The 24,271-nt window shown below is 36.3% G+C and overlaps 1 protein-coding gene across 8 annotated transcripts in view; it reads left to right on the top strand.

Moving 5' to 3' along the window:
- Nucleotides 1-24,271, top strand: part of COL24A1 (collagen type XXIV alpha 1 chain) — a 107,921-nt gene that overhangs the window by 29,899 nt on the left and 53,751 nt on the right. For 5 of the 8 annotated variants that reach the window (XM_015870173.3, XM_085511455.1, XM_015870174.3 and 2 more), the window contains exons 10-21: nucleotides 654-698; nucleotides 2,073-2,126; nucleotides 2,316-2,360; nucleotides 5,110-5,163; nucleotides 7,032-7,076; nucleotides 10,671-10,724; nucleotides 10,816-10,860; nucleotides 11,190-11,243; nucleotides 11,805-11,858; nucleotides 13,351-13,404; nucleotides 18,666-18,719; nucleotides 23,011-23,064. In XM_015870173.3, coding sequence (XP_015725659.2) covers nucleotides 654-698; nucleotides 2,073-2,126; nucleotides 2,316-2,360; nucleotides 5,110-5,163; nucleotides 7,032-7,076; nucleotides 10,671-10,724; nucleotides 10,816-10,860; nucleotides 11,190-11,243; nucleotides 11,805-11,858; nucleotides 13,351-13,404; nucleotides 18,666-18,719; nucleotides 23,011-23,064 — 612 coding nt within the window. Of the gene's footprint in view, nucleotides 1-653; nucleotides 699-2,072; nucleotides 2,127-2,315; nucleotides 2,361-2,457; nucleotides 3,094-5,109; nucleotides 5,164-7,031; nucleotides 7,077-10,670; nucleotides 10,725-10,815; nucleotides 10,861-11,189; nucleotides 11,244-11,804; nucleotides 11,859-13,350; nucleotides 13,405-18,665; nucleotides 18,720-23,010; nucleotides 23,065-24,271 lie in introns of those variants that run through there. The other 3 variants (XM_015870175.3, XM_085511453.1, XM_085511454.1) reach the window with 2 other exon arrangements.

The following is a 24,271-nucleotide window of genomic DNA, read 5'->3' on the forward strand; positions in this document are numbered from 1 at the left end:
AATATAAGTTAACAGATACCTCGGACCAGCAATACAAATAAGACAAAGTAGAAATATGTCTTGTCTTCCTTATATAAAGATGTGTGAGACAAATTCAGTAATTAACTTTGAGTTTTTATGTCATCTTAAAGAGTGAAATTGACTAATACTGGTTTATTGGGTTAGGTTTGTAATGACTATGAATCTAAAAATTCCATTACAATATTTTACATAGTAATGGGTGATAATAGGTTTGTATTAATCATATAAAATACCTGGAGCATTTGGACTATGTATCTTACTGTGATATTAGATTGAAAATAAATTTGAATTGTGTCCAAATATAAGAGCTTATGAAAAGCCCTGTAAAATTTTGCCATTGTAAAGCCAGATCGCTAGGTCTGGAAAAAGTTTACTTCAAGAAGAATTAATTGTGATGTAAAGGAAGCTTCAATCACCATCTAAGATTCAGCTGTGAATTAATGAGAGACCTTTCTGAACATGGTCCCAGCGTGCCAGTTGGTAACACACTCATCAGTGATGATAATTTTGAAGGCTATATTATATTTGACAAATACTTTTTTCTTTTTTTTTTTTAACCCCCAAACAAAGCATATCTGTTTACTTAAATGAAGTACAACTCACATCTTTGTGTTTTGCTTTTTTTGTAATAGGGCTTAGCTGGACCAGAAGGTAACCCAGGCCCTAAAGGTGCAAGGGTAAGTAAGCATATAGAGCATTTTGGCACGTGCCTGTTTTCATGCAGAATGTATGTAATAAAGTGGTTGAGGAGTTGTACTCCCTCCTGACAGTTATATGCCCAATGAATCCCTATGGCTTTACAGAATTTGCAAGTGAGAAACCAGTGTTTATTTCAAAATAATATTACATTCTTTGCTATGGTGAATAATCTCCTGTTATTGCTCTTCCTCTTGTTTGGAATGCATATGGGCAAGAAAAGTAGATAAATAATGAAACTGGGGATGTGAGGGCTGGGAATGAGGAGTGGATATTTTCTGCCTGAAGCATTACTTCCATGATGGAAGCTATCAGGAAGGTAGATGTATCTGGCAATTGCAATCTGCAATGGCTACTAAGGTTGATAAAGGTAAACAGTCTTGTCACATCATATAAGACTTTGTGTTGTACAGGTTGCTGAGTAGTTTTCTGTGTTCTCATGAATCCATTAAAGCTTATTGTGTTGTAAATTTGTACTTATCGGTTTTTTTAAATGAAATTACTAAAATCATTTACCTGCAATAGCTTCTTAAATAATAGTCTGGTTTGTTGGTTTTTCTTTCTTTTTTTCTTTTTTTCTTTTTTTCTTTTTTTATTGGCATGTGTTATTTTGATGTCAGTTTTCATTACAGTGATGGGAAAAATGAATTTGTCAGGATCAAGTGCCAACAGATATCACACCCCCAGGGATTGTATCTGTTTACGTTTCTTCACTTTATTTTTTCTCAGATTCTAAGTGCATTTTGTCTCATTCTCCTCTCAGCCAATGAGGCATTAAGTGATTATAGTCACTTCCTGAACAAGGGACTTTTTTTTCTTTTTTTTTTTTTTTTTTTTTTTTGTAAATCACCATTCCAACAGCATGTTTCTATCTCCACACCATTTTATAAGAGCATCTGCTTCTGACAGCCTGAAAGAAATACCCCATGACTGCCCTTTAAGGAGAACATTCTGCTTACAACAAGATAAACTTTCTAGCACACTTGCAGATTGCAATAGTCAGGCAAAGGTACTGAAGATAAGTAGCATCTCTGCTGCATTTCAGAGAGTAGTTCTAATTTCATAGGCTTTTTCATGTTTTATGTATTATAATAAAGTGTCTACGAGCCTAACTTACTGGAGCACTTTGTCCATACTTCTTTAACTTATTCAGTACCTATATAATTGGAAATTATTTCTGCTATTAGCTGGAGAGTAAATCCTGGTCATGTTGGCATCAATTGAGTTTCACTGGTAATTTCCAATAAGCCTGGATTTAATCCATGGATCTTTAATCCACAGTTGGCCAACACTGAGGGACAAGCAGTTCTGGTGGAATGCAGTCTTGTAATCATGATTTGTTTTTATTCATTTAGGGTTTCATTGGACCTCCAGGTGTGGCAGGACAAAGAGGATCTGAAGGAGAAAGGGTAGGTTTGATGAAACATCAAGGAAGCAGTAACGTTGAGGTGATTATAAGTTTTAAAACTGTGAAAAATGCACAGGGTCAAAAATTACTTGAATCTGTCTAAAAGGAAACTGAAATTTAGGAAATTACGTGAATAGGTCACATCAAATAATTATTTGAAGCTAGTTATGATGGGTAATTTTTTTCTCAGGGCATTCCAGGCTTACGTGGAAAAAGAGGTCCTAAAGGGAGACAGGTAAAAATTCTAATACTTATTATGATTTCTACTGCCAATGTTAATATCCCTATAATTCACTCCATAGCTTTACTCAGTTGAAAAATATTAACTTTATTTTTTTTTACTTTCCATTGTTTCCAATTATTACTTTGAGATATTGCAAATTCCATTCGCTAATTCTATTTTGAAGTGAAGGATGCTTAACCTGGTGATTCTCATCACTGAGTACTGATATCAACCCCCTCAGGGTTAAAAAAAAAAAAAAAAAAAAAAAAAAAAGGCAGGAATGCATAAATATATTTGATAAAATCAATGTTAGCTTGACATACAGATATGATGCAAGTTTTGTGAGGTCTGATTTTGTTGATATTTTGAATGGAAATCAACTACTTCTAATCTGTGGTATTTTTGGACAGTGGTAAATTAAAGGTGTCTTCTACTTAGCGTATTTTTCTACAGCTGAGAGTAAACACCAATTTGCCAAATACACATTATCAATGTTTATATATTTCCTGTGGTATGTTTGCAATTCCAAGTCTTTTGTTTTTTGCTGCAACCATATTATTTTAGATCTTTGATGCTGTCCAGGAGTTTCCAATTTTAAATTGCTTATGGTCTGTAACTGGAAACTGATATGCCATTCTCCAAGCCTGCACTCAGCTGTGCTTAGCAGTTCAGATGGCCTCCATCTACCATGCTGAACAAGCATTCTCAGCAGGAGTGGTGTGATTATCACCATACGGCCCTAAGTGTATGTGATGAAAATTATGGCTTTTTCCTCAATCCTAAGGTTCATTCTATCTACATCCTCTCTGTAAACTACTTATTTGATTAAAGACTACTCTTATCAGGACTAAGCCTTGCTTGAAGTACTTTGCTTGATTGGGAACTTAGAAAATATCAGTTATTTTAACCCCACTGATAGCTGTGATGATGGGTTTTTGCCATAGTATCCATGAGTTAACTACTGCAGTGCTTTGGGGGTAGGGTGTTGTCGTGAAAGAAAATTTGACATGGAAATTGCATAGTGTCTCAAGTTAGGCTCCCGACCTTGTGTTCTAGTGTGCATCTTATTCTTTGGACATTTCAATAATAATGCTGGTGAAAAAATATTCTCACTGGTGTTAGAGTATGATTACATGATATGCGATACATCTTGAGTGTGATTATCACTTGTAGAAAATGAGATAAGGAATAATAAAGGAGGAGTTTGTGATCTTTCACTGATTAAAAACATAAACAGTTGCATTTACTCCCTTTTAGTTTATCACCTCAAGGGCCTGGCAGCTATCATGTTTGATATTTGACAAAGGATCCTACCTATAAAGTTAAAAATATTACCAGTTAGCAGGTTTAGTGACTAGTTATTCATAACTGTAATATCTTTAGCATATTTGAAATAGAACAACATATTCGATAAGCAATGACTGTAGTGGGAGAGTTTATTTTTATATCGTGTATACGATATGCTTTGGTTATGAAGTTTTTTTTTTTTAAAGCATATGTATCACGTTTCTTTGCATAATATGCTTGCAATATTAAGTTTGGCTGGATGTCTTGTACTGTAAACATGATAGTGCTTTTATGAACATAGTTTGACCACATTTAAGGAGATTTTTTTTAAGTAGTATTCCTCTGTATAGGATTAGTTAAAGGCAACTGCCAATATGACAGAATTGACCCTGCAAGCATTTAAAAGTCTAGTCCATTATAGCTATGGACAACCAGTTCTGTTTGTATTATATTAACAATATAGACAGTCATCCTTCATATGCTTTATAGTATTGTTAGAAGGTAACACTGATATAATGAAATACTCATTTCCTGATAGCAGCAGTAGTGGATTTCAATGTCAGACTTTTCTGACTGTTTTCCTGTGTTGAATATTCCTTTCTTTTTTTCAGTAACTAGTGTAGTTTTATCAGCATTCGTTAGAAGATATGGCTGAGAATGGGATTATGATGACTGTAGGTAATCAGTCCTCTTCCTAACTTTTGCCATGCCGTTGTGTTCTATTGGAAATAAGTAAAATAGTCTGCAAAGCACTAGGAGGCAGCAAGTAGGGTTAGAGCAAAGATGGTGGTGTATTTCCATATTATTTTGCTTCTCAAGCAAGAAATTGAATCTTTTTTTAAAAAACTTTGAAAGTTGATTATGCTAGTCAGAATTCTTCTGCATTCTTACGTTTGATAATCCTTGTCTTAATAATTGAGTCTCTGGAGTCAAAACTTATTGGATCAGCTGCTAACATGTCTGGTTTGACCTATTGTTTCAGTCTCTAGGTACAGGCTATGATGAGTGTTAAGGATAATGCTATGCTACAAAGGGTGAAAAATCTGATTTCTAACAGATGTATATCACACAGAGTCTGTCGCCATTAATATTTATGGAAGAATAACGGAAGAAGGAAAGACAAATATTTTAATGAGTATGGTGGGGTACAGGAGAAAAAATAATCTTGAAGTATTAAATAGGAAAAGAAATTCCAAACAACTGAAATAATCATGTTTAATGTTGCTCTCAAGACATTCAGTCATCTAATTTTTCTCTCTACCCTGACATTTAGTATCTGTATCTCTTTTGGTTATGATTTTAAAAGGCAACAAAGTACCATCTGATTTGTATAACTGATTTGTATAGTTCCTCCTTCTCTCTCACTAAATCCTCTTGCTGAAATCTGAATTTCGAATACATATAGGAATTTGGTATTTAGAACTTCCTTTGCATCTAGGATACTAAAGGACAAGCATTCTCATTTCTGTGTTAGGGTTTTCCAGGAGACTTTGGAGACAGAGGTCCCCCAGGGCCAGATGGGAATCCTGTAAGTATCATGTTATGATGATTTGCATTTAAAAAACAACAACAAAAACCCAACCACATAGCGCTCAGTATTATCTCTCCTCTCAAACAGAAGGGTTTATGCTTGAAAAGAAAGATACTGAAGTTCACAGAGTCAAAATTAACTGGACTGTTAATTTCATGTGGAAAGTGCAAGATAGTTTTTTATTAAGTAGTTATTTAAAAAGAGAGAGAAAAGAACCTGTTGGCTACCAAGAGCATGCACTTCCCAGAGAATCAGATGTCTTACTGTCCTCATTGCATTACTAATGAATGTTTTTGTCTTCCTAAATTCTTGCATTAAATATGATTTTGTATTGCTAATTAAATAATTATTCTACGTTCACCTTAGTAATTGGGAGTTTGCCTGTGTGCCAGAACTGCAGTGTTCATATATTTCTAGGCTTGATAGTTCATTTTGTCCTTTGAACTGCTACTGAATACAATTATGTCATTTTGGATACAAGTATGTCATTTACTGTGTTATAATCAGTGTGATAACAGCTTTGTCCTTGGCAGTGTGTGCAGGCTTGAAGTGGTATTCAAACTGCAGCAGAGTCAAGTTACTTTACTGGCTGCTCTCAAGGGAGCTTTGCTGTCACACTGCATTTGCAAGGAAGCCCTGGCAGCAGACTCAAAACTCAAGTTTCATTTGATATGAGAAACCAGTGAAAAGGCTTTGGGCCAGACAAACAGCCAGTCAGTGCTGGGATTTAAATCAGCTTTTTTTGCTGGATGCTGCTTTGGAAATTGCAATCAGTTTGTCTTTAGAGGCTGTTTTCAGGTGGACCAGAGTCAGTAAATGGGTTCTTGCTGATGGCCTGCCTTTTCCTATTAGGAATTTATTTTAGAAATGTTGCTGCTGCAGTTACCATTCTCTGGTGCCAGCATTTGGAACACTGAGGAAAAAAAAGATAAAATTATATTTCTGGTCACTGAGGCAAAATTCCCCTTATGAGAATGTCAGTCAATGGCAACACAGAGGGCACTCTGAGGGTCTGTTTGACCTGCTGCTTGTCAATGATACCAAAAAGGTGAGTTCTTCCCTCCCTCCTTGTACTTTTTAGTCTTCATCCTTTCCTGGTATGGCAGATATGTTTTTCTGCAAGATCTGAGGAGTACTACTTTAACAGAAATAAACTCAGAAAAAAACTGGATCCAAGAGTAGACTTACCTGTTACCAAGAAGCCTGTTGGAACAAAAATATTTGCAGACAAGTTCCTTCTAATTTGTCAAGACAATTGATTTTTGCTGCTGACAACAGGCAGAAACACCTCTCCCCCCCAGACTCAACCTGCAGGGCTTGTTCAGGCAAGGGGCCAGAGTTGCAGCTGCAGGGGCTGCTGCACTGATGGACTTGGCTGCTCTGTTTTCTGCAGTGTTGAGAATTTTGGCCTCAGCTGAGATAAACTTGAGCACAACACAGATGGTAGCAGACTACTATTAAATTTCTTATTAAAGAGAATTCAAATATATAGTTTATATCAAGAAATAATTTGCCATCAAGAGAGTATTTTCCAGAGGTCTTTCAATGGACTGAGCTGTTGTTCCATTTATGTTTTAAGGGAATGTATGTAAACTCTCCTCCTGCTTGCTTCTTTCTACCCCAGAATTTTGTTTTTATTCTTTCCACTTGAAAGGTCAAGGTAGAAAAAACTGTATATTCCATGGTAATACAGGGATGATTTCATGATTCAAATACCATGTGATCTAATTTTGCAGTCAGTCATTTTATAGAATGAGAAGCTGTCACTTGTAGGACCCTTCTGTATAAATCCCAATTTACTTTCTTTTCAGATCACTAAGAGGGAGTACATGTTTATTAAAATCTAAAATTTGTTGCCTTTGTAGGGAACTGTTGGTGGTGTTGGTCCTCCTGGATTTCCAGGGCTAAGAGTGAGTGTATACTTATTTTGATGTGGCTTCATTAGAACTTTTGTATTTGTGAAATCATAAAAATAAATACAGTAATCTAGATATTCTGACAGTTATATAAACAAATTGGATTAGATAGTGATAATTGAAATAGCAATATAAAATTACTATAGTATTGCTGGGTATGAGGCACTTCTATATTTGGCTTGATTTTTGTGTGCTTGTTTCTAATCTGATGTGTCTAGATCTCTTATTGGAAATAACCATATTTTTCAAGTTTCTATTTCTAGATGCAATATTACTTTTTGAAAGTGTAAAGTGCTTTCAGGCATCCTTTTTTAGGGATGTCTACAGCCCTCATTCATTCCAGTATGTGGCTTCCAAACTCTATGAAGAGTTACTTTTAGAATGAAGCTTCATGTTCAGTTTTCTTGTAAATTTTTTAAACAATGTGCTGCCCATTGTGAATTTTCAAACTGCATTTATTTAAATGCAGTTGCACCAGAGAAAATCTGTGACATGAATACATTGCAGAGGAAGTGGGACTGTGATACTCTTGTACCATGTAGAATTACTTCATTATTCAAGTACTTCATGTGTTTACTGGTAAAGAACCTGGGTCTGATTTTCAGTGTTGACTGAGTTAAGGCCAGCTACCCTGCAGCATTCATAGTTCACAACACAAGAGCAAATAGCATGTTTATAAACAAGTTAAGAAAGCCATGGCTGTGTCCAGTGTAGATTGTTTTTCTTTGGCCAGCTTTATTTTATAACTTGAGAAACATTCTCGATAAGCTTGATAATCTTGATAATCATCTTACTTTTCCTTTGGAGTATGACAGCTCAGCTGTCATCACCATCTTCTTAACAACACAATTATAACAAAAAAATATTCCTATTAAGAAGTCTCTTCTTACTTGATTGGGATTGTTGTGGCATTGCTATGGTGAAGGTGCACAAGCTTGGTGAAGGAACCACTGTGGCTTCCAGTCTTTATCATGCAAACATGATTTGTTGCAATCTTGTCAGCTGACATACTTGAGCCAGTTGGCCCATTAAAAGTCACACTTCTAAGAATTTGGTTTGAATTATAGTTTGCTTTTCTTTCTTACGTGGTGTTCACTGGAATTTTATCTGAAGGATTTTGACAATTATGTAAGTGTATTTAAGATTTTTTTAAAAGCCTATTGCTTCTGAAAAGATGCTGTTATTGATTATTTTGTCTTGAACTTGTTTATCAGTTTATCCCTTCCTAAAATTCAAGAGCACAAATATATGCAAGGTCAAAGCTCTATTTGCCATATTGCTGAGTTGCAGTCATTTATATTGCAAGTGAGTGTCAATCTCTGCAAAATAAATTATAGTCAATCACCGGCTGAAGTCTTAACCATTTGTGAGCTTCAAAAAAATATAACCATAATAACAAAAAAAACAACATGATGGCATATTTAGGTTTTGACCAGCATGAGGTCAATACACATTCTGTCTGTGAGCTCCATGTGAATGGCATGCCAGCTGCCGTTTATACACTGATGCCCCCTTGCTCTGTTCTGCCTATGTAAAAGGCAGATTATGTGCTCCCCTACTCTTCATAACTTGTACTCAAAAGACAAAAGGTAAAGAACAAGAACAGACATGTATTTTCTTTATCACATTCTATTACTAAGAGAGTTCTTGTTTGTAGTTTTTGAATTTTGCAATGTGATGATTTGGAATAGCACTTTGCAGGGCACATGCTGATGTTCACATCTTTTGTTGAAATTAGTTTGACATGACCCATCACATGAAGTGCTGGGAACTTTACATCATCTGATTCTGCTCCATTTGACCTCAAGGAATTACGGGTCCTTGATGGAGCAGAGAGCACCTTTGATTTCTACACCTGTGCTTTTAGCTGAGCTGTACATATTTGTGTTGAAAAACAGACATTTTAAGGTGCAGAAATGATTTTGCAAATGAAATATTTTCAGCAGAGTTTATTGCTTGAGATGACGAATGAATAAAAATATGTACAGACAAGTACTTATGAAGTGCAAATAGAGCTCAGTAAGATAGGGTACTCTTCTGACAGCTTAATAGATCTTACGGATATCTTGGAGTGTTTTTAAAGGTATTCTCTTCCATTGAGCCAAGACATGTTAGAAATTTTGCTCAGCAGAAGTTAACTCTGTGGTCGCTTTCTGAAGCAGTAAGATTTTGCAGCTGAGGAAAACAGAGCAGCAATATTTGCTACAGATTTCTGAACAGCTTTGTAAGTTGGAAAAAAAGTTGGAAAAGCATCAAAAAGTCTGAGTGTGATTTTTGAAATAAGATTAAAACACAGCACTAAGGAGGACATCGGTATCTAATGGCATGGTTCCTGTGGGGGTACTACAAGTGTATGGGCATGACTGGGAAAATGTACTATCTTGCACCATCTGTTGGAGACTCCATACTGCATCATATAAGTGCTCTGATGCCCAGCCTCGCCATCAGGAGGATGACTGGAAGAGCTTTACTTTGTTGCAGAGTTTCTTTACATGGGATCATTGTGATCTTCAAACTGCAGCAGAATTTCACCAAGACCCCTGAGATTCACATCACCACAGATGGTTTGTGTGGTGCAGCCCTGTTCCCATATTGTGTCTACTGTCCAAATGGATTTGTGCACCCTGGCCTCTGTTTTCTTGTGGCCCTTGTTCAGGCAATATGCCAGTTCTCAGTCTCTTGAGATTTCCCCGCTGTGAGTATTAGCAGGACAGCAACTTTGAGGGAATTTGCAAGTGAAGTTATCAGTAGTAGTCTTTCTTTTAAAAAAGTTTTTTTTTTCCTTTTCTAAAAAATTCCTAATACTAGGAAGCACTGATTTTTATTATTTATTTATTTTTTCCTTACCTAGTATTCTGTCATCTTTGACAGATAAAAGAAACTTGCTTTTGTTTCATTTGACACAGGGAAGTAGTGGAATAAACATGCTTCCTGTGGCTGAAGTAATTCATTTCCTGACTGCTAGCTGATTTGAACAAAACTGAACAATGTGCGCTACCAATACAGCAAGGCTGTTGTAGGCAGAAGGCAGTTTCAAATAGTTACTCAAACCTTTCCTTATCAGTGATCTAAACTCTGTATCACATATTCGGGTGAAGGTATTTATATTGATATTTGCTACATTCCTGCATAGCCACAGAGGAACAAGGCCTTTATTGTTTTTTCCCCTCCTTTTTCAGAGGCAGAATATTCAGAAAGTAACATTGTCACAACTGAAAGTAGAATCATTCCTTTACCTAAATTCAATGTTTACCGAGTATTGTTGCCATGTAATCCTAATAGGGGTAGACTTTCACTGGACACATGGATGCAGTATGGAGAAGGCTTCCTTATCCTGCATTGCACTGGGCACCACTGTCTACTCTCTGATGCATCCTACAAGAAAGGATGGGCTTTTGGTTGCTGGTATTCCTGCTGCAGTGGGTGGGAACCATAAAGGGCTTATATTATGAATACTTTTCAATGAAGCTGTTAGCCTGAAAAAGGTTCTGTTTTCTCTTTGTGGTACAGAAAATGGTAGAGTTACCAGTCTTGGTTGCCTCAATTTGTCTAATGCTTAATGTAGCCACCTTTTTCGCTGTCCCATAGGGAGATGTGGGGCCAGCAGGACCAGTCGGACCATCAGGAATTCCAGGGCCCATGGTATGGCGTTGAACATTGCTGCAACCAGGTCTCTATGCTGCCTTCCAAATGACAGGCGTACACTGGATTTTTGTTTTCTTCATTTTAATAGGGTCTTCCAGGGAATATGGGACAGCCTGGAATGAAAGGTGATAAGGTGATTTAAATGTTTCCATTATCTCAGAGATGTAGTTATTTCAAACTCCTTTCACTGAATCTTGAGTAAAATTACCTGCTTGGCAAAGCTTTCTGGTTCTGCTTTCAGTTTGGAATCTCTTTCAACTTAAAATTTTAAAAATGCTTCAGAACCAGCCCTGATACTTTAGACAAGCTTTTGGACACAGCATTTACTATGGAACATAAAAGAGTATCCTGTGCTATTGTCTATTCCATTATTCAGAGATTTTCAGTGATAAATGTTGAATTAATCTTTCCCCTTATCTACTTCTAAACCACAAATGTGTCTATATAAAATGTGCTGTTTAGGGTGAGCCTGGCCTTGCAGGAGATCCAGGAGATCAGGGATACCCTGGAGACAAGGTAACATATAGGGTGTTTTTTTATGGAATTGTCTGTTTTCATACTTTTTGTTTGTTTCTGAGTCTTAAAATGCTATGTCAGCTTCTTAGGGGGAAAAATATATATGTAGTATTAGTTACTGGATGTCACTGAATTAACATTTATTTAAGAAACTCTAATTAAAATTTAACTGGGGAAAGCAATGAACAAAGACAAGTAAAAGGCATGGGTAGAGTTCTGGTTGCTATCTGTTAAGAGGTGCATCAAATAAGAAAATAACTATGGTGTAACCTGAGACCTGTTAAATGTTGCAAGGGGGGTTTTCCCTTGAACCTTGAGATTCCTCTGCACCTCACCTGGATCGGCTGTGGCTCACAGAGCGTGTGGTCTGGCTTTCCTAACCATCTCCTAAACCATCCCCTGAGATGAGTAGCTGGATGTTAGAAGTCTTTTGTGATACCACAGTTTTTCTTTTTTAATTATTTTGGATGGCAAAGTGTAGCAACCTGTTGTTTTCAGTGTAACACAATATGGTTTTGTTTGCATTTTGTGGCTTGCTTTTTATTATTTTTCTTTTTTCAGGGTGCTCCTGGTTCACCAGGACCTCCAGGAATCAGAGGAAAACCAGGACCCCAAGTAAGCTGAAACATAAATTTTTGCTCTCAGTGTATCACTACATGTTACTGTATTGGATGCTACTTTGTATTTTATGTTCCTGCCGCATACAATATTCTCTACACCAGAAGTACCAAGAAGGTCCAAGCTGCTTTTGTGTGTCAGACCATATTACAGAGTTCAGTAGATGCGTCTGGTTTTAATATGGAACTAGTCATTCTGTGGTACTCATTTACAAATCCATAATGTTAGAAACAAATCCACTGACAGCTCTGGGAGCTTCCAAGATGACCATTTGAGCTAGGTGGAGTCGGAGAGAGTGTGGGAAATCCTCATAATAATGGCCAGACATTTCTCATAGGGGTGGGATTAGTCATGAATTCAAGTATTTACTGATTGGTAGCAGTTTAAAAGCACTACCTGCGTGGTGCTGGCACTTCTGCTGGGATTGTAAGTGTTGAGGTAGCAGAGTTACCTGGCTTTGTTCTCACCTGTTCTTATGTCATGTTATGTTGTCATTAGTGCTGCTAATGGTCTCCTTTCTGTGTAGAACTAAAAGTCATTAGCTAATATTTTTGAAGAATGAATCACACCAGTCTCAGTTTTTGTCATAGACTCTGAGACTTACAAATTCAAATTCTACATATATAATATAAACCCCTGTTCTCCAAAATGCTTATGGAAGTTTGCTTAACTTTCTATGGGGAATTGGCCTGTTTGCAATTAAAAATGAATATGTGCATTAAGCATTTTCCTGAGCAGTTGTGATCAATGTTTTGACTTCTGTTAAACAGAGAGACCTCAGTCTTGCAATTAAAATTATATTGAAATTTGTAGAATGCATTTACATTGTCACTTACATTAAAAATGTAAAAAAAGATTTTTCAAGTCAAGCTTGAATAACACCCAGCTATAGAGGCAACAGCAAGTGTTTAAAAATGTGGAAGAAAAGATATACCTTAAAGTCTCTATTACATTTGGAAAGGGTCCAGTTTTCCTCTTGAGCAAATTATAATATTAATAGTTTGAATAATATTTGCAATGCTAATGACAAAACTGCCATTAACATTCTTGGCCATAAATGACTGTTAAGCTATAGAGATAAATTTATAGGCCAGTCTCTCTAACACTTATTTCCAACTTTGGAAAAATGCATAGTTCTTTATTATGGAGATGGCTACATATTTAAAGTTTGGCTTCATATAACTGTATGGACCAGCCCAAAGCTTCCACTTTTATGTCTAAAACTAATTGGTGTTTTTCTTCTGACTTCAGCAAGATCTGAAGAACTACTACAATTAGATGCAAAGAGAAGACATAGATTTTTCCTATTAAGTTGAAAAGGCATTTTACCACTTTCATGGATTTTTCCCATGACAAAGGTTTTAAAAATCTTAATACTAACCTTCTGATGTTTGGTTGGGGTTTTTTGGGTTGTTTGTGTTTGTGTGTGGTGGTATTGTTTTGGTTGGCTGTTTTTAATTAATCAAAAATTTGTTTCCCCTTTCTTAAGGGAAAAATTGGAGATCCTGGATCCCAAGGACAATTGGGTCCCCCAGGCCCTGAGGTAAGAAATTGCTTGATAAACTGAATATTCTAAATTACTGAGATCTATGGAGCAAGTGCATTTACCTCTAAGACTCTTGACATAGTTGAATCAGAGAATACTTTTTACTCCATTGTTTCTAATTAATGTGTTCTGCTCCATAAAGAAACAAAGTTCCTGGCTTCTATTTTTTATACAAATTATTAATATATGCAATCCTTGAGTAAAACTAGTAGCTTATTCGTTGATGTAATTAGGATTAATTCTTACCTGAATCAGTTTTAGGAGCTTGCACCTTGAATGGGGCTCACATGTTTTCTCAAATACTTGAATTCTACAGCATGTTTACAAATGAGATTCTCCAAACCTCACTGCTTGTTTATCTCCTACAAAATAACTTTATTTGGAAAGAATGTGAAGAATAAACACCAGTGACACAGGAAGAATCGCCAAGGACTTGAATTTGGCTCAGCAGCTGCCTGAGAACTTGGTGTAATACTGCAGTGTTACCAAAGTGTACAGAGAAACTGATTCTGTCACTGAAACATTCATTTGGGTGCTTTGGGGCATTTATACCAAGAGATACAAGGTAAAATGCTGTGGACTTCACAGGAGATGGCACTTTCTTTGCTCAGGTGTGCAAAATTACTCCAGCCATTTTAAGGCAAATTAAATGCTTCATGTTAAGTAATTAAAATGAGAGCGCCTCAGTATTTTCCTCTGGACATTTGTCTGCAAAATGGTAAAAGGTTTAAGACTGCAAAGTGATGTCTCTCCTCACTTTGGTAACACAACATTGATCTGTATAAATAAAAGTTCTGCCTGTCTCCTGTACAGACATAAAAACACAGTCACAGTAGGGAGTTAGGACAGCGCTATACCGGGATCTTAAAAAACTCAGAAATTCTAGAATTGGTTGGTATTTCTTTTTCTTTTAGATCTCTAGATAGTATCTTACTTTCTCTGTTACTTGCTCTTACAAAAATAAGTCAGCTTTTGTTGCCAGCAGCTATTCAGGCACAACTGGGTCTATGAAATACAACTAATTAAGTGCAGGTTTTCCTACAAGACAATCGTGGTGTCATATTTCTAATCATGCTGCTTCTTCCAAAAAACAGGCAACTAGCAGGTTAAGCCCGACAGGCTTTGCTCCTTCTCCCAGGATCTTGGCTTTTTATACACTATATACAGTGAAGTGTGCAGTGGTCATTCCTGGTGAGAGCAAAATTAGATAAATTTTAACAGGCTTTTGTGTGTATTCAGAATATTTATAGGTAAATCTTGTTCCGCTAATCACAGCGAATTGTCCCTCAAGAATGGTGATAGTTTCCTTCAGATATGCTCTGAGTATTACAAATGGGTTTCATCTGGAGCAGAGAAGGAGTAGGCATTGTCTTCAATAGATCTTTGTTCATCTGTGCATTATTTTGATCTGAAGTTGTTAACTTATTCTTTCAAGAAAATGCTCATACAGGGTTCAGCTGATTTACCTCATGCAAAATTCAGTAGCTTGCAAAGGAAAAAGTTACATTTGATTAATAGTAAATGGTCAGAAAGGCAAGCGTTTTCTAAGTGAATCACTGGTTTCTTTGAGTTGTTCATTTCAAAAGAGAAAACAAGTTTATTTTCAATGCATGTTTTATCTTATCACATGATGTTATGATTTGTACAAACAGTGTCATGAAAGCAGTAATAACAATCTTCTGTTTCATATTGCAACTCATTTGTCATCTTGGAGACTTTCTTTTTTCAGGCAGACTTGTCTTGAGATACTCTCACCCTAGAAATGAAAGGATGTACAAATAAATCAAACTTGATTTGCACTGCTTTGTTAGGGAAATATATTTACTTGAGTTCTGAATATGCCTAAAATGAGGGGGAAAAAATATTTTAGGTTTGTATTTTAAATGCCAGAACTGATATTCTTTTCAGGTTTTCCTGTTTATCTTGCAAGAAATAAATCTGAGAATTCTTCCTTTTGGCACACGTCTGAGGTCTAGATGTGGTGGGATCTGCATGGACATGCAGATGATTTAATGGAAATTTGCTACAGTTTTCAGCATCAACTTCCCTGATGCCTCTGTTTTAATGTTGGTGGATAGCAGAACTGGACTGAAGTTCTTGTGTAAGCTCTTCCCATTTTGTATTGTGGACTTCCAGAATGCATCAGGACTCCATCCTCAACATGCTGATTGGTGGCCAGTGCTGCTATGAATCATTAGCCACTTTCTTGGTCATAAAGCAGCCAAGCATGTCTGTAGAACAGGTGTTTGGGAGGGACAGTTTAGGGCTTTGCACATGCTATGGAATAGACTCTACTAGATACACTACACTTTGTCTCTCAGAAGAAAATCATGCACTAGTGTCTCATTGAGCGTGGCTGAATGCATCTGCTTTGTGCAATTAGGCAAATATACAAACTAGTAGCATCTCTGTGCTGATGTCTTAGCAATGACACATTGTGAAGATTTCCTGTAATATCTACTGTAATACATGGTTGCTATTTTTTTTTTTCTGTTCTCTGACAAATTGCAATTGTATGCTTGTAATTTGTATGTTAGATTCCTTCCTTTCCAAAATCAGAACTTCAGGTTTGCTGGGGGGCGGGGGGGGGGGGGGGGGGGAAGGTTTTGGGTCTTGTCTCTGCTCTTTAAAAATGCTGACATTGACCTTTTTTAAGAAAAAAATAAGATTTATTGAATTGTCTTTCTGGGATAGCATGTCCTTTCAGAAGAAGAAAAAGCATTTATTTGAGAACGCAAAATTGCAGTTCTCACTTTCTTAGTTCAGAAAGACTGTGGTTTAAGCAGAAATCTATCTTTGGTAATTTGATAAGTAGTACTAAAGCTCCACTGAAACTTCTTGCTGAAGATCAGTAGCAGCATTCAGTCAAAACTGCTTCTGAAAATGTATTCTAAATATTCATCCAAATGATGCATGGCATGCTGTTGGATAAAATTTTTTCCAAGCAGGAACATTTGTCAGCTCAAAAGAGATGTTTGCTCTCTGTTGCTCTTGCACCACAACTCAGATCCTCAACCCACTGAGAGATGCTGGGAAGCCAGAGGGTGCAATGCTGTCAAATGGTATGTGGGTTTCCACATATTCCACTTGGAATGAGCAAGATTATGCAAATGCAAGAGAATTCCAAGTGGTAAGGGAACGTGACTTCCAAATGTTTGATACTCTGCTTCTATTTAGCAGCAGAACAGGAAAACAAACAAAAGAAAAGCAACAGTCTGTTTCTTCATCTCTGTGAGAACTGACTTCACTATAAAGCAAAAACACAAACATAGTAGCAGCCTGCTCACATTTTCATTGCTTTAATTAATTTTTTTATAGATGAATTAGATCAATAAAAGTTAATTTCCTTTATTTTCAAAATTTATATTTAAATTGTTCTGCACAAACAGCAAATTCCACGGTGAGATTAAATTACATTACCTATGCTTTCAGACAGGTGATCACTGTATTTATTTTCTGATGCTCTGTAGTATGATTAAACCAAATGAACTTTTAAGTGTTCTGCTGGCAAAAGGCCACCTCTGCAGCAAGATTTTGAAAATAATTTATAGCCTGCCAGCAGTCAGGGTTCTGGCTGATGACAAGACCAGACTCTGCTCTTTAACCTCCCCTAGATGTCATAATATCAAGTGAGGTTTTGTTCATAGTAGCCTGTGCAGAAAACTGTTGCAGCTGGAAATAGTACACTGTTATATATAGCTCCTGTGTAGCTGTATAATGTCTGTAAATCAGCAAACTTAAATTACAGAAAGGCGTATTTCATGGTGTATTTCAGATAAACATGACCTAACCCAGCATTTTTTATTTAAAGAACAAAACAAAAACCTCTTACAAACTGCATAGAAATTTTGAGTTATTCAGTGATGAAAATTATGTACCAGCGCACCTATGTCACATCTAAGTGCCACCTAGAGGCATGTAAGAGTTGTTGCACAGCTCTATCAGTTGCTTTATGGCAAAAAAGAAATGACCAACATGATGCTTTGTGAAATGCTACATTTTAAGGTTGTTCCATTTGCTCTGAATGCTCAGCTTAGTTCTTTTTTTTGGTGTTTAGTGTATTTGCTTTATGACCGATTTCAACAGATAATACTAAAGTGTTTGGTTTTCCTTAAGAAATTGTAGTAGTATTTCAAGTTTTGTACATTTGTGTTTGACTTAACATATAAAGCATGTTAAATATTTTTATCCTGTCAACATCTTTTCTTAAAACTTTTCATACTGCTAGGAGCGAGTCATAAAAAGAAAATGGAAGAGATCTGCAAATAGAAACAGTGATGTACTAAATATCATTTGTGGTGGTGTGGCAGCTCTACTGTTCTAGCTGAGAGTGAAGGAATGTATTTTTTTTATTCCAAACTTACTACTTTTCTATGATTTTTCTTTACCTGGTAAACACAAATTCCTTTGTTTGCTTAATATTTTCTCATTTGAGGTTTGTTTTTGTTGGTTGTTTTTGTCTGTATGATTTTAGCCAATTATGAATATTAGAAATTATGACCATCTTCGTTTGAAGTTCAATTGTTCTGGAAGAATAAAGTATGGCTAACTATTATCCACCTAGAGACAATTTTTAGACCTCTTTCACAGTTAGAGAGCATAAAAGGGAGCTCTTGAACCTCTAATGATATCCTCTTATTTGAACATTTCATTTACATAAACATGTGTTCTTTATCAACAGCTGAACCTACACCAAACAGTATTTCACAAAAGCTTATTCCAAATAACACTGCATGCCATGGACCTGCATTTACTGCCAGTCAGACCTGGATTAAGTCTGGCTAATTTGGAGGCAAAAGGCTTTTTACCGTATTCCTAATCTTGCAGTGATCTTGTCCTTAAAGTGAGGCCAAGGATTAAAGGACTCCTGCTGCTGTTTAAGCTTATATTTTAAAAGTTTTTTAAAGTTGAATTTGTAAATACAAGACCTGGTATTGGCTATTTTGAGTATTTTCTGTATCAAGACCAGTCAAATGGTTTGATCATAAATGCTTTTCAGTGGTTAAAAAGTCTTGTGTTAAGGGAATGGAAACCCATACTGACATCTCCTAAAATGAGTTTAATGAAAGCTGTCTGAAATCTGTCAGTTATCCAAGCCCTTAAAGGGTGCTTAATGGATTTTGACATTTTGGGAATGGTAAAACAAATCTAGTTCTTTTTTCTACAATTCAGGTTTGTTAAATGAACAGACAGAATCAAAACATGCAAGTTGGAAACATTCCTAGGCTATAAATCATTTGTCTATCTGATTTATTTAGGGTTTTCCTGGAGATATTGGAGTACCTGGATTAAATGGCCCAGCAGGTCCCAAGGTAAGACTATGAAAAGTTATTCACATTTACAATTAATCAGTATGAACTGGTGAGGAAAAGGTCTGAGAGGTGGAAATTAACATTATGAGAAGAAAATCATCCTGTCAAAACACGAGTGCTTTGCCTCAGGTGTTCGTATGAAGAAGTTAATCTGATGTTTACTGGTGTCTGCATGGTTAGAGGTAGAAACTCTGTTACACAGAGACTTAGAATGGCAAGGTAAATGCAAGAAATTTTGGAGAAAGCACTGTGTGTCTGAGAGGTACTGTGTATTCACCAGCACTGAAAATGGTGCTTGTTGAAGGTACCCAGACCTTTACAGTCTCACTTGTCTAATACAGTCTTCTTAACAAAATTTGAAATTAATAATAGCTAAATATACACAAAAAGAAGGTGGAAGTAATGTACCAGTTTAAATAATTAGAGTTAGTTAGGCTAATATTTTAGACTAAGTTTTGTAATAATTTTTACAGAGACGTTTGAGTGAAGGTTTGGATAAAAACACATATGGGAAGTTCTTGTTTAAAATGGGAAAGATAGAGATGAATACAGCTTATAGAAATACAAGTGGGCCACAAATTAACTTAAAGGGAGATATTTGCTTAGGATGTTTAGTGCTGAAAGAAACAATGAAGTTTCTCACTCAGTATCCTTAGACTATCCCTTAGGCAATATTTTCATCAATAAATTGCACAACCATGCTGGAATTAAATTTGTGTATCAAACAAAGTTGAGCACTTTCAGATTATCTTAAAAACTGCACTTTGTACGAGTTCATCCCACTCGTGTTGCTTCAGACTGATGTGTGCTGGGATTAAAATAATAAATCCTACTGTAAACTTAGAGCTTTGCAGCTGGCAATAATAGAAAAGACAGTGCCAGATCTCCTTGAGAGGAAAGCACGATAAGGCTATTAAAACCAAAGTGAAATTCTAGAATACTTGAGGGAGGGTGTCATGTTAATGCTACTGTACAAAGCACAAGACTTTAAGTAGCACACGGAGTTCTGGGGATTTGTACTCCAGGAGGACACAATCAAATGGGAATAGATGCAGAAAAGATTATGGAGTGGCTTTATTCTGAAAGACAGTTTATTTATCCTACTAAACTGAAGGGCCCTTTTAAGCTCTGTAAGCATAGCAAAGGGCAGAAATTGTGGGGAGACCAAAGAACTTTGCAGGACCAAGGACATTAACTATTCAGTTCAAGGACAAAGCGCTGAAGTTGTCTGTGAATAAACAGAGATAGAAATGAGAAGATTTCTCATCAGCAGAGTTGTGAAATTCTGTGACAGATTGCTTAAGGCAACATAGTACAAGAAACTGCAAGTGGTTTAAGGATACAGTTTTATTTGAACCTGGAAAATGGAAACAATCACTCCATGATGAAATTCATCATGCCTTGAGAATGAACGTCTCAAATAATGCACTCGCCAAAGCCATAACCAATCTTTACTGCATCTCATGTCTTTCATCTGTGTCAGGAACCTTATCCCAAAATAACCCAAAAAGAGTTTAGAAGGAAGTCTGAAAAAAACATTATTTGATGCAGCAAAAGGGAGAAGTTAAAATAAAATTCCAACTTTTTTCATTCTAATTTATTCATTTGCTATCTTGTTTGTGTAATGCTAATGGCCTTCCTTATATGAATGATTATCAGACTGTTGGGTGATGTTTGCTCCCACGTTTCTAAGAATGGTGAATTATCAAGCTACTTTATAGTGTGACAAAAGATGTTACACAGGATTTAGGGGAGATGGGAGAAGAGGAATGCAACAGCTCTTGATCTACAGATCAAATTTGATCCTCCAAGCAGAAACCTGTATTCTCTAAGAACTTATCTCTACTGACTGGTTTCTTAATTAACTGAGATTACACAATTCCATGCTTTATTCAAAGCATTCCATTGGATATTTTTGATTGAACTGGTTTGATATTTAACACATAGATAACCACTCTATTCCTCTTCCACCCAAATATCAATTAAAAAAATTTCTGAAAGGTAGTCTATAATACTTTTTTCAGTAATGGAGAAATTACATGGCTGAATGGGATTCGGTGGTCTCTAGCACATTTGCTCTTAAGAAGGTTTTAAACAGCCTGATCTAATCATGAAGATTTGATGGCTTACATTTGAGATGGAAGATTACCAAAATGGAAAAATTCCTAGATGACTCCTAGTGCTATGGGAGAAAGGTTGCACACTGGAAATGTTTGGCTGTCGGGATTTCCAGCTGTCTTGTGTTGACCGTTGATATTTTTTGTGAAATTTCCTCCAACTTTTTATTTTTAGAAGTGTTTTTAATGTGTTGTGCTTTTCCGCATGTTTTTGTTTGTACTTCCTCAGTAGCAATACCCATTTTAAAAGCCAAGAAGGCAAGATAAACTTTCTAAGTAGCTGACAAGGGAGAAATTTGGTCTCTTGTTGAAACATTTAAGCTCTATAACCATGATCAGCCACCTTTAAATACCAGTTGAACTTCTGGATTACAAATTTTCCCTAAACTACTGCAGTAATCAGCAAATCTGACCTACCAAAAATAATGTTCAAAGGCTTTATTATGTAATTTGCTCTATAGTACATTACTCAGCTTGGAAACAATATTTTAGAAGGCGTTTGATCTTGATCCATTACTTATTTAAAAAGAAAAAAGTTTTTAAGAAGTTCTGGACTAGTTTGCTTCCTATGTTATTCTTGTAAGTATTTATGCTCTGTAACTGAGGAAAGTGACAGGAAAAGGCAGAGTATGGTGACTACAGCTGTAGTTTTTTCCAGTAATTTGTGTTGTACTGTGGTTGTAGTTGAGAACTTCTGACTTCTGCGCATTTACATTTGCTTGGATAACACTGAATAAAAGTGGGTGTTAGGAGTTCCACCAGTTCTTTAGGAGGTGATCATCTAAGAAGTTGTCTGTGTATGTACATCATATACTGATACACAAATATGTATGAAATACAGGATAGCCCCATTTGCAGGCTGCCTCATCTTTTCCAGACACTCTGGCATGTGTCTAATGACTACCTTCAATTTCTGTTTGTTGCCCAAAACATCAAAGGGGAGATGGAAATTTCCTTTAGTCCTAATATGAGCTTTATAGTCTGGGACTTTTTTCCACATCCAGTTAAGTGAGGTGTAAAGGCTCATACAGTGGCAGTGCTGCTGACATTTTTATGGTGTAATTGCATTGCATTGAAAATCATCTGTCTTAATGTGCTTTGTTATTAGAATATGACAACAATTTCTTGACTTACTACACAAGAATACCGCTTATGTAGTGCTCCTATTAGCTTTCCTGTAACTTCTGATGTGGAATGTCAAACAACATGTCAAACAATTCACCACCTCAGTCTTCCCTAAACTGGTGGTGTCCTATCGACCTTGAAGTAGCCTATTCCATTTTCTTTTCTGTTTTAGTTGGCATGCTAACTGTTACTGGAGAAAATGCCTGCACCTTCAGTCTAGACTTCAGCTTCATTAGTAAGCAATTAATAAGGCTTACGCTTGGAACTTTCACAACACCATTTTCTTGAAGGGCAGATTCTTTCTTCTCTGTGCTTCATCTCATGTTGTTAATCTATCCTTCCCAGAACATTAGTAACTTGATTACACAGAGATTAAAGAAAAATTGTCCTCTGCCAGGTCAAATGCTTTACCAAGTTATTACTTATGTAATTTGTATGGCCAGTATTTTTGATACACTGCTAGCTATTAGTTGATCTAACAAAGTTTTGAAAATGTTGCTGTAGCAGTCATAATAACCCAAGAGTTGGCAAGCCAAAGTTCTTCATCTCTGGAAAGCTGATTATAGTCATGAACAAAAGTAAAGGCCGAAAATCACAAGTACTTTTGGACAGACATGCTAGTAGTTAGAATTCACTTTCTAGTTTGTTTTCATTGCAATATTATCATCAAATGCTAAATACTATCTAAGTCAAAGGTCTATAAGAGTTATATTGGTTCTGCTTTAATCTTAGAGTGATGGCATGCTTTGTTCTCCAGAGAAGAAAGATGGTTCTTCTGCAGGCTTCAGTATTTTATTTTCATTTTAAAAAATTAAAAATAATTTCAAAAAGATCTACATAGCCAAAGTATGCAAGATAATCAGTTTTCCAGCAGATATTAGAATTCTGCTTCATATTTTCTTGGTATCCTAATGGAAATGGATAAGAGTACTTAATGAGATGTGCCTACCCAGCTTTGGGTTTGTGTCCAGAATTTTAAGGTGTGACAGATTGTACCACAGTGGTTGTTTGCTGATGTAAGATCTTGCTGTTTTTGTTTGGTTCTTTAGGGACTTCTGGGTGACCGGGGATCTCCAGGGCCACAGGGCCCCAAAGGCATTGAGGTAAGACAGAAAAACTATTCAGTCAACAGATTGTTTAAAAGGAAATGTTGTGAAAATGTAGAAGATTAGAGAAGAGTAATTAGGTATTTAAGGTATTACCATGCAAGATTTCATTTGCTTTTTTTTTTTCTCCTTTCTTTTTAACTGGGGTTGCAAAAAAGGTGTTAGATGGTTGTGTACCCTTTAAATTTGTTCACTGAAGTTTACTCAGTGGTTTCAGTAAAATCTGGGTCCTGAATCTGACATGGTTCTCTTTATTAAGCTGGGGAGACAGGGCAGAGTTGTGCCTGGAGACAGAATGCAAACATGGATTTAATGGAAAATATCCTGGATACACTTAAGTAAACTGTAAGACCTCTATTAAGGTAGGCAGCTTTTCTTCTTAAAGGTTTATTAGGTACTCTAAATTCATCACAATACAATAAAAACTCTTGTATCTTAGGCCAAAAGTAGCAGTTATAAATCATTCAATGAATCTGGAGTAGACATCTAGTTTTCCAAATAGTTTGCTTAATTTATATAGCTTGCTTAAATTATGTCCTAGTTCATTACAGAGGAGTTGGACTAGATTATCTTTAAAGTTCCTTTCCAGCTCTGATGATTCTATGATCCTAAATTATGAGCATTCACAACAGATACTGGGTGATCATTTAGTTAGAAAGACAGGAAGCTGTAGATAGCATTTCTTTATTCCTTTGGTTCATTCTATTTGAAACTGTAAAGCTTGTGTACTACTTCTTCCAGGAGCTGGATAAAATCTTACACCTTGAGAGAATCAGAAAACTAAATGATAACAGCGTGAGCTCCTGGCATGGCATTGGTGCAAATGTGTTCTTTGATATAACCGTATAATTAGTGAATGTACCACGAAGAATTAACACTGCAATTCTCTATTATACATAGCTCTATTAGTGCACTGTGTGGCACAGACACTGTCATTTCTTTGTCTTCACACCTGACAAGTCTGACCACCCTGGTCTTCCTCTGTTCCCAAGAAATAAAGGATAAGCCCTGCCAAAATGGTTGGGCTAACTTTGGTGATGGCACCATTAGCCACATGGAAGAAAAGAGCAGGAATGTCCTTGCTGTGCTCATGGTTATGAAGTGGCAAATGTTGCTGGAAGAGAGTAAACATAGGGCAGACAGACTGACCCATCACTGCTGTGTCTCAGAACTGTGAATATATTGCCATAATGGGAGGAATATG

Source organism: Coturnix japonica, chromosome 11, assembly GCF_054131305.1.
Source record: "Coturnix japonica strain WE chromosome 11, WE-NBRP24, whole genome shotgun sequence".
In the NCBI taxonomy this organism is placed as follows: domain Eukaryota; kingdom Metazoa; phylum Chordata; class Aves; order Galliformes; family Phasianidae; genus Coturnix; species Coturnix japonica.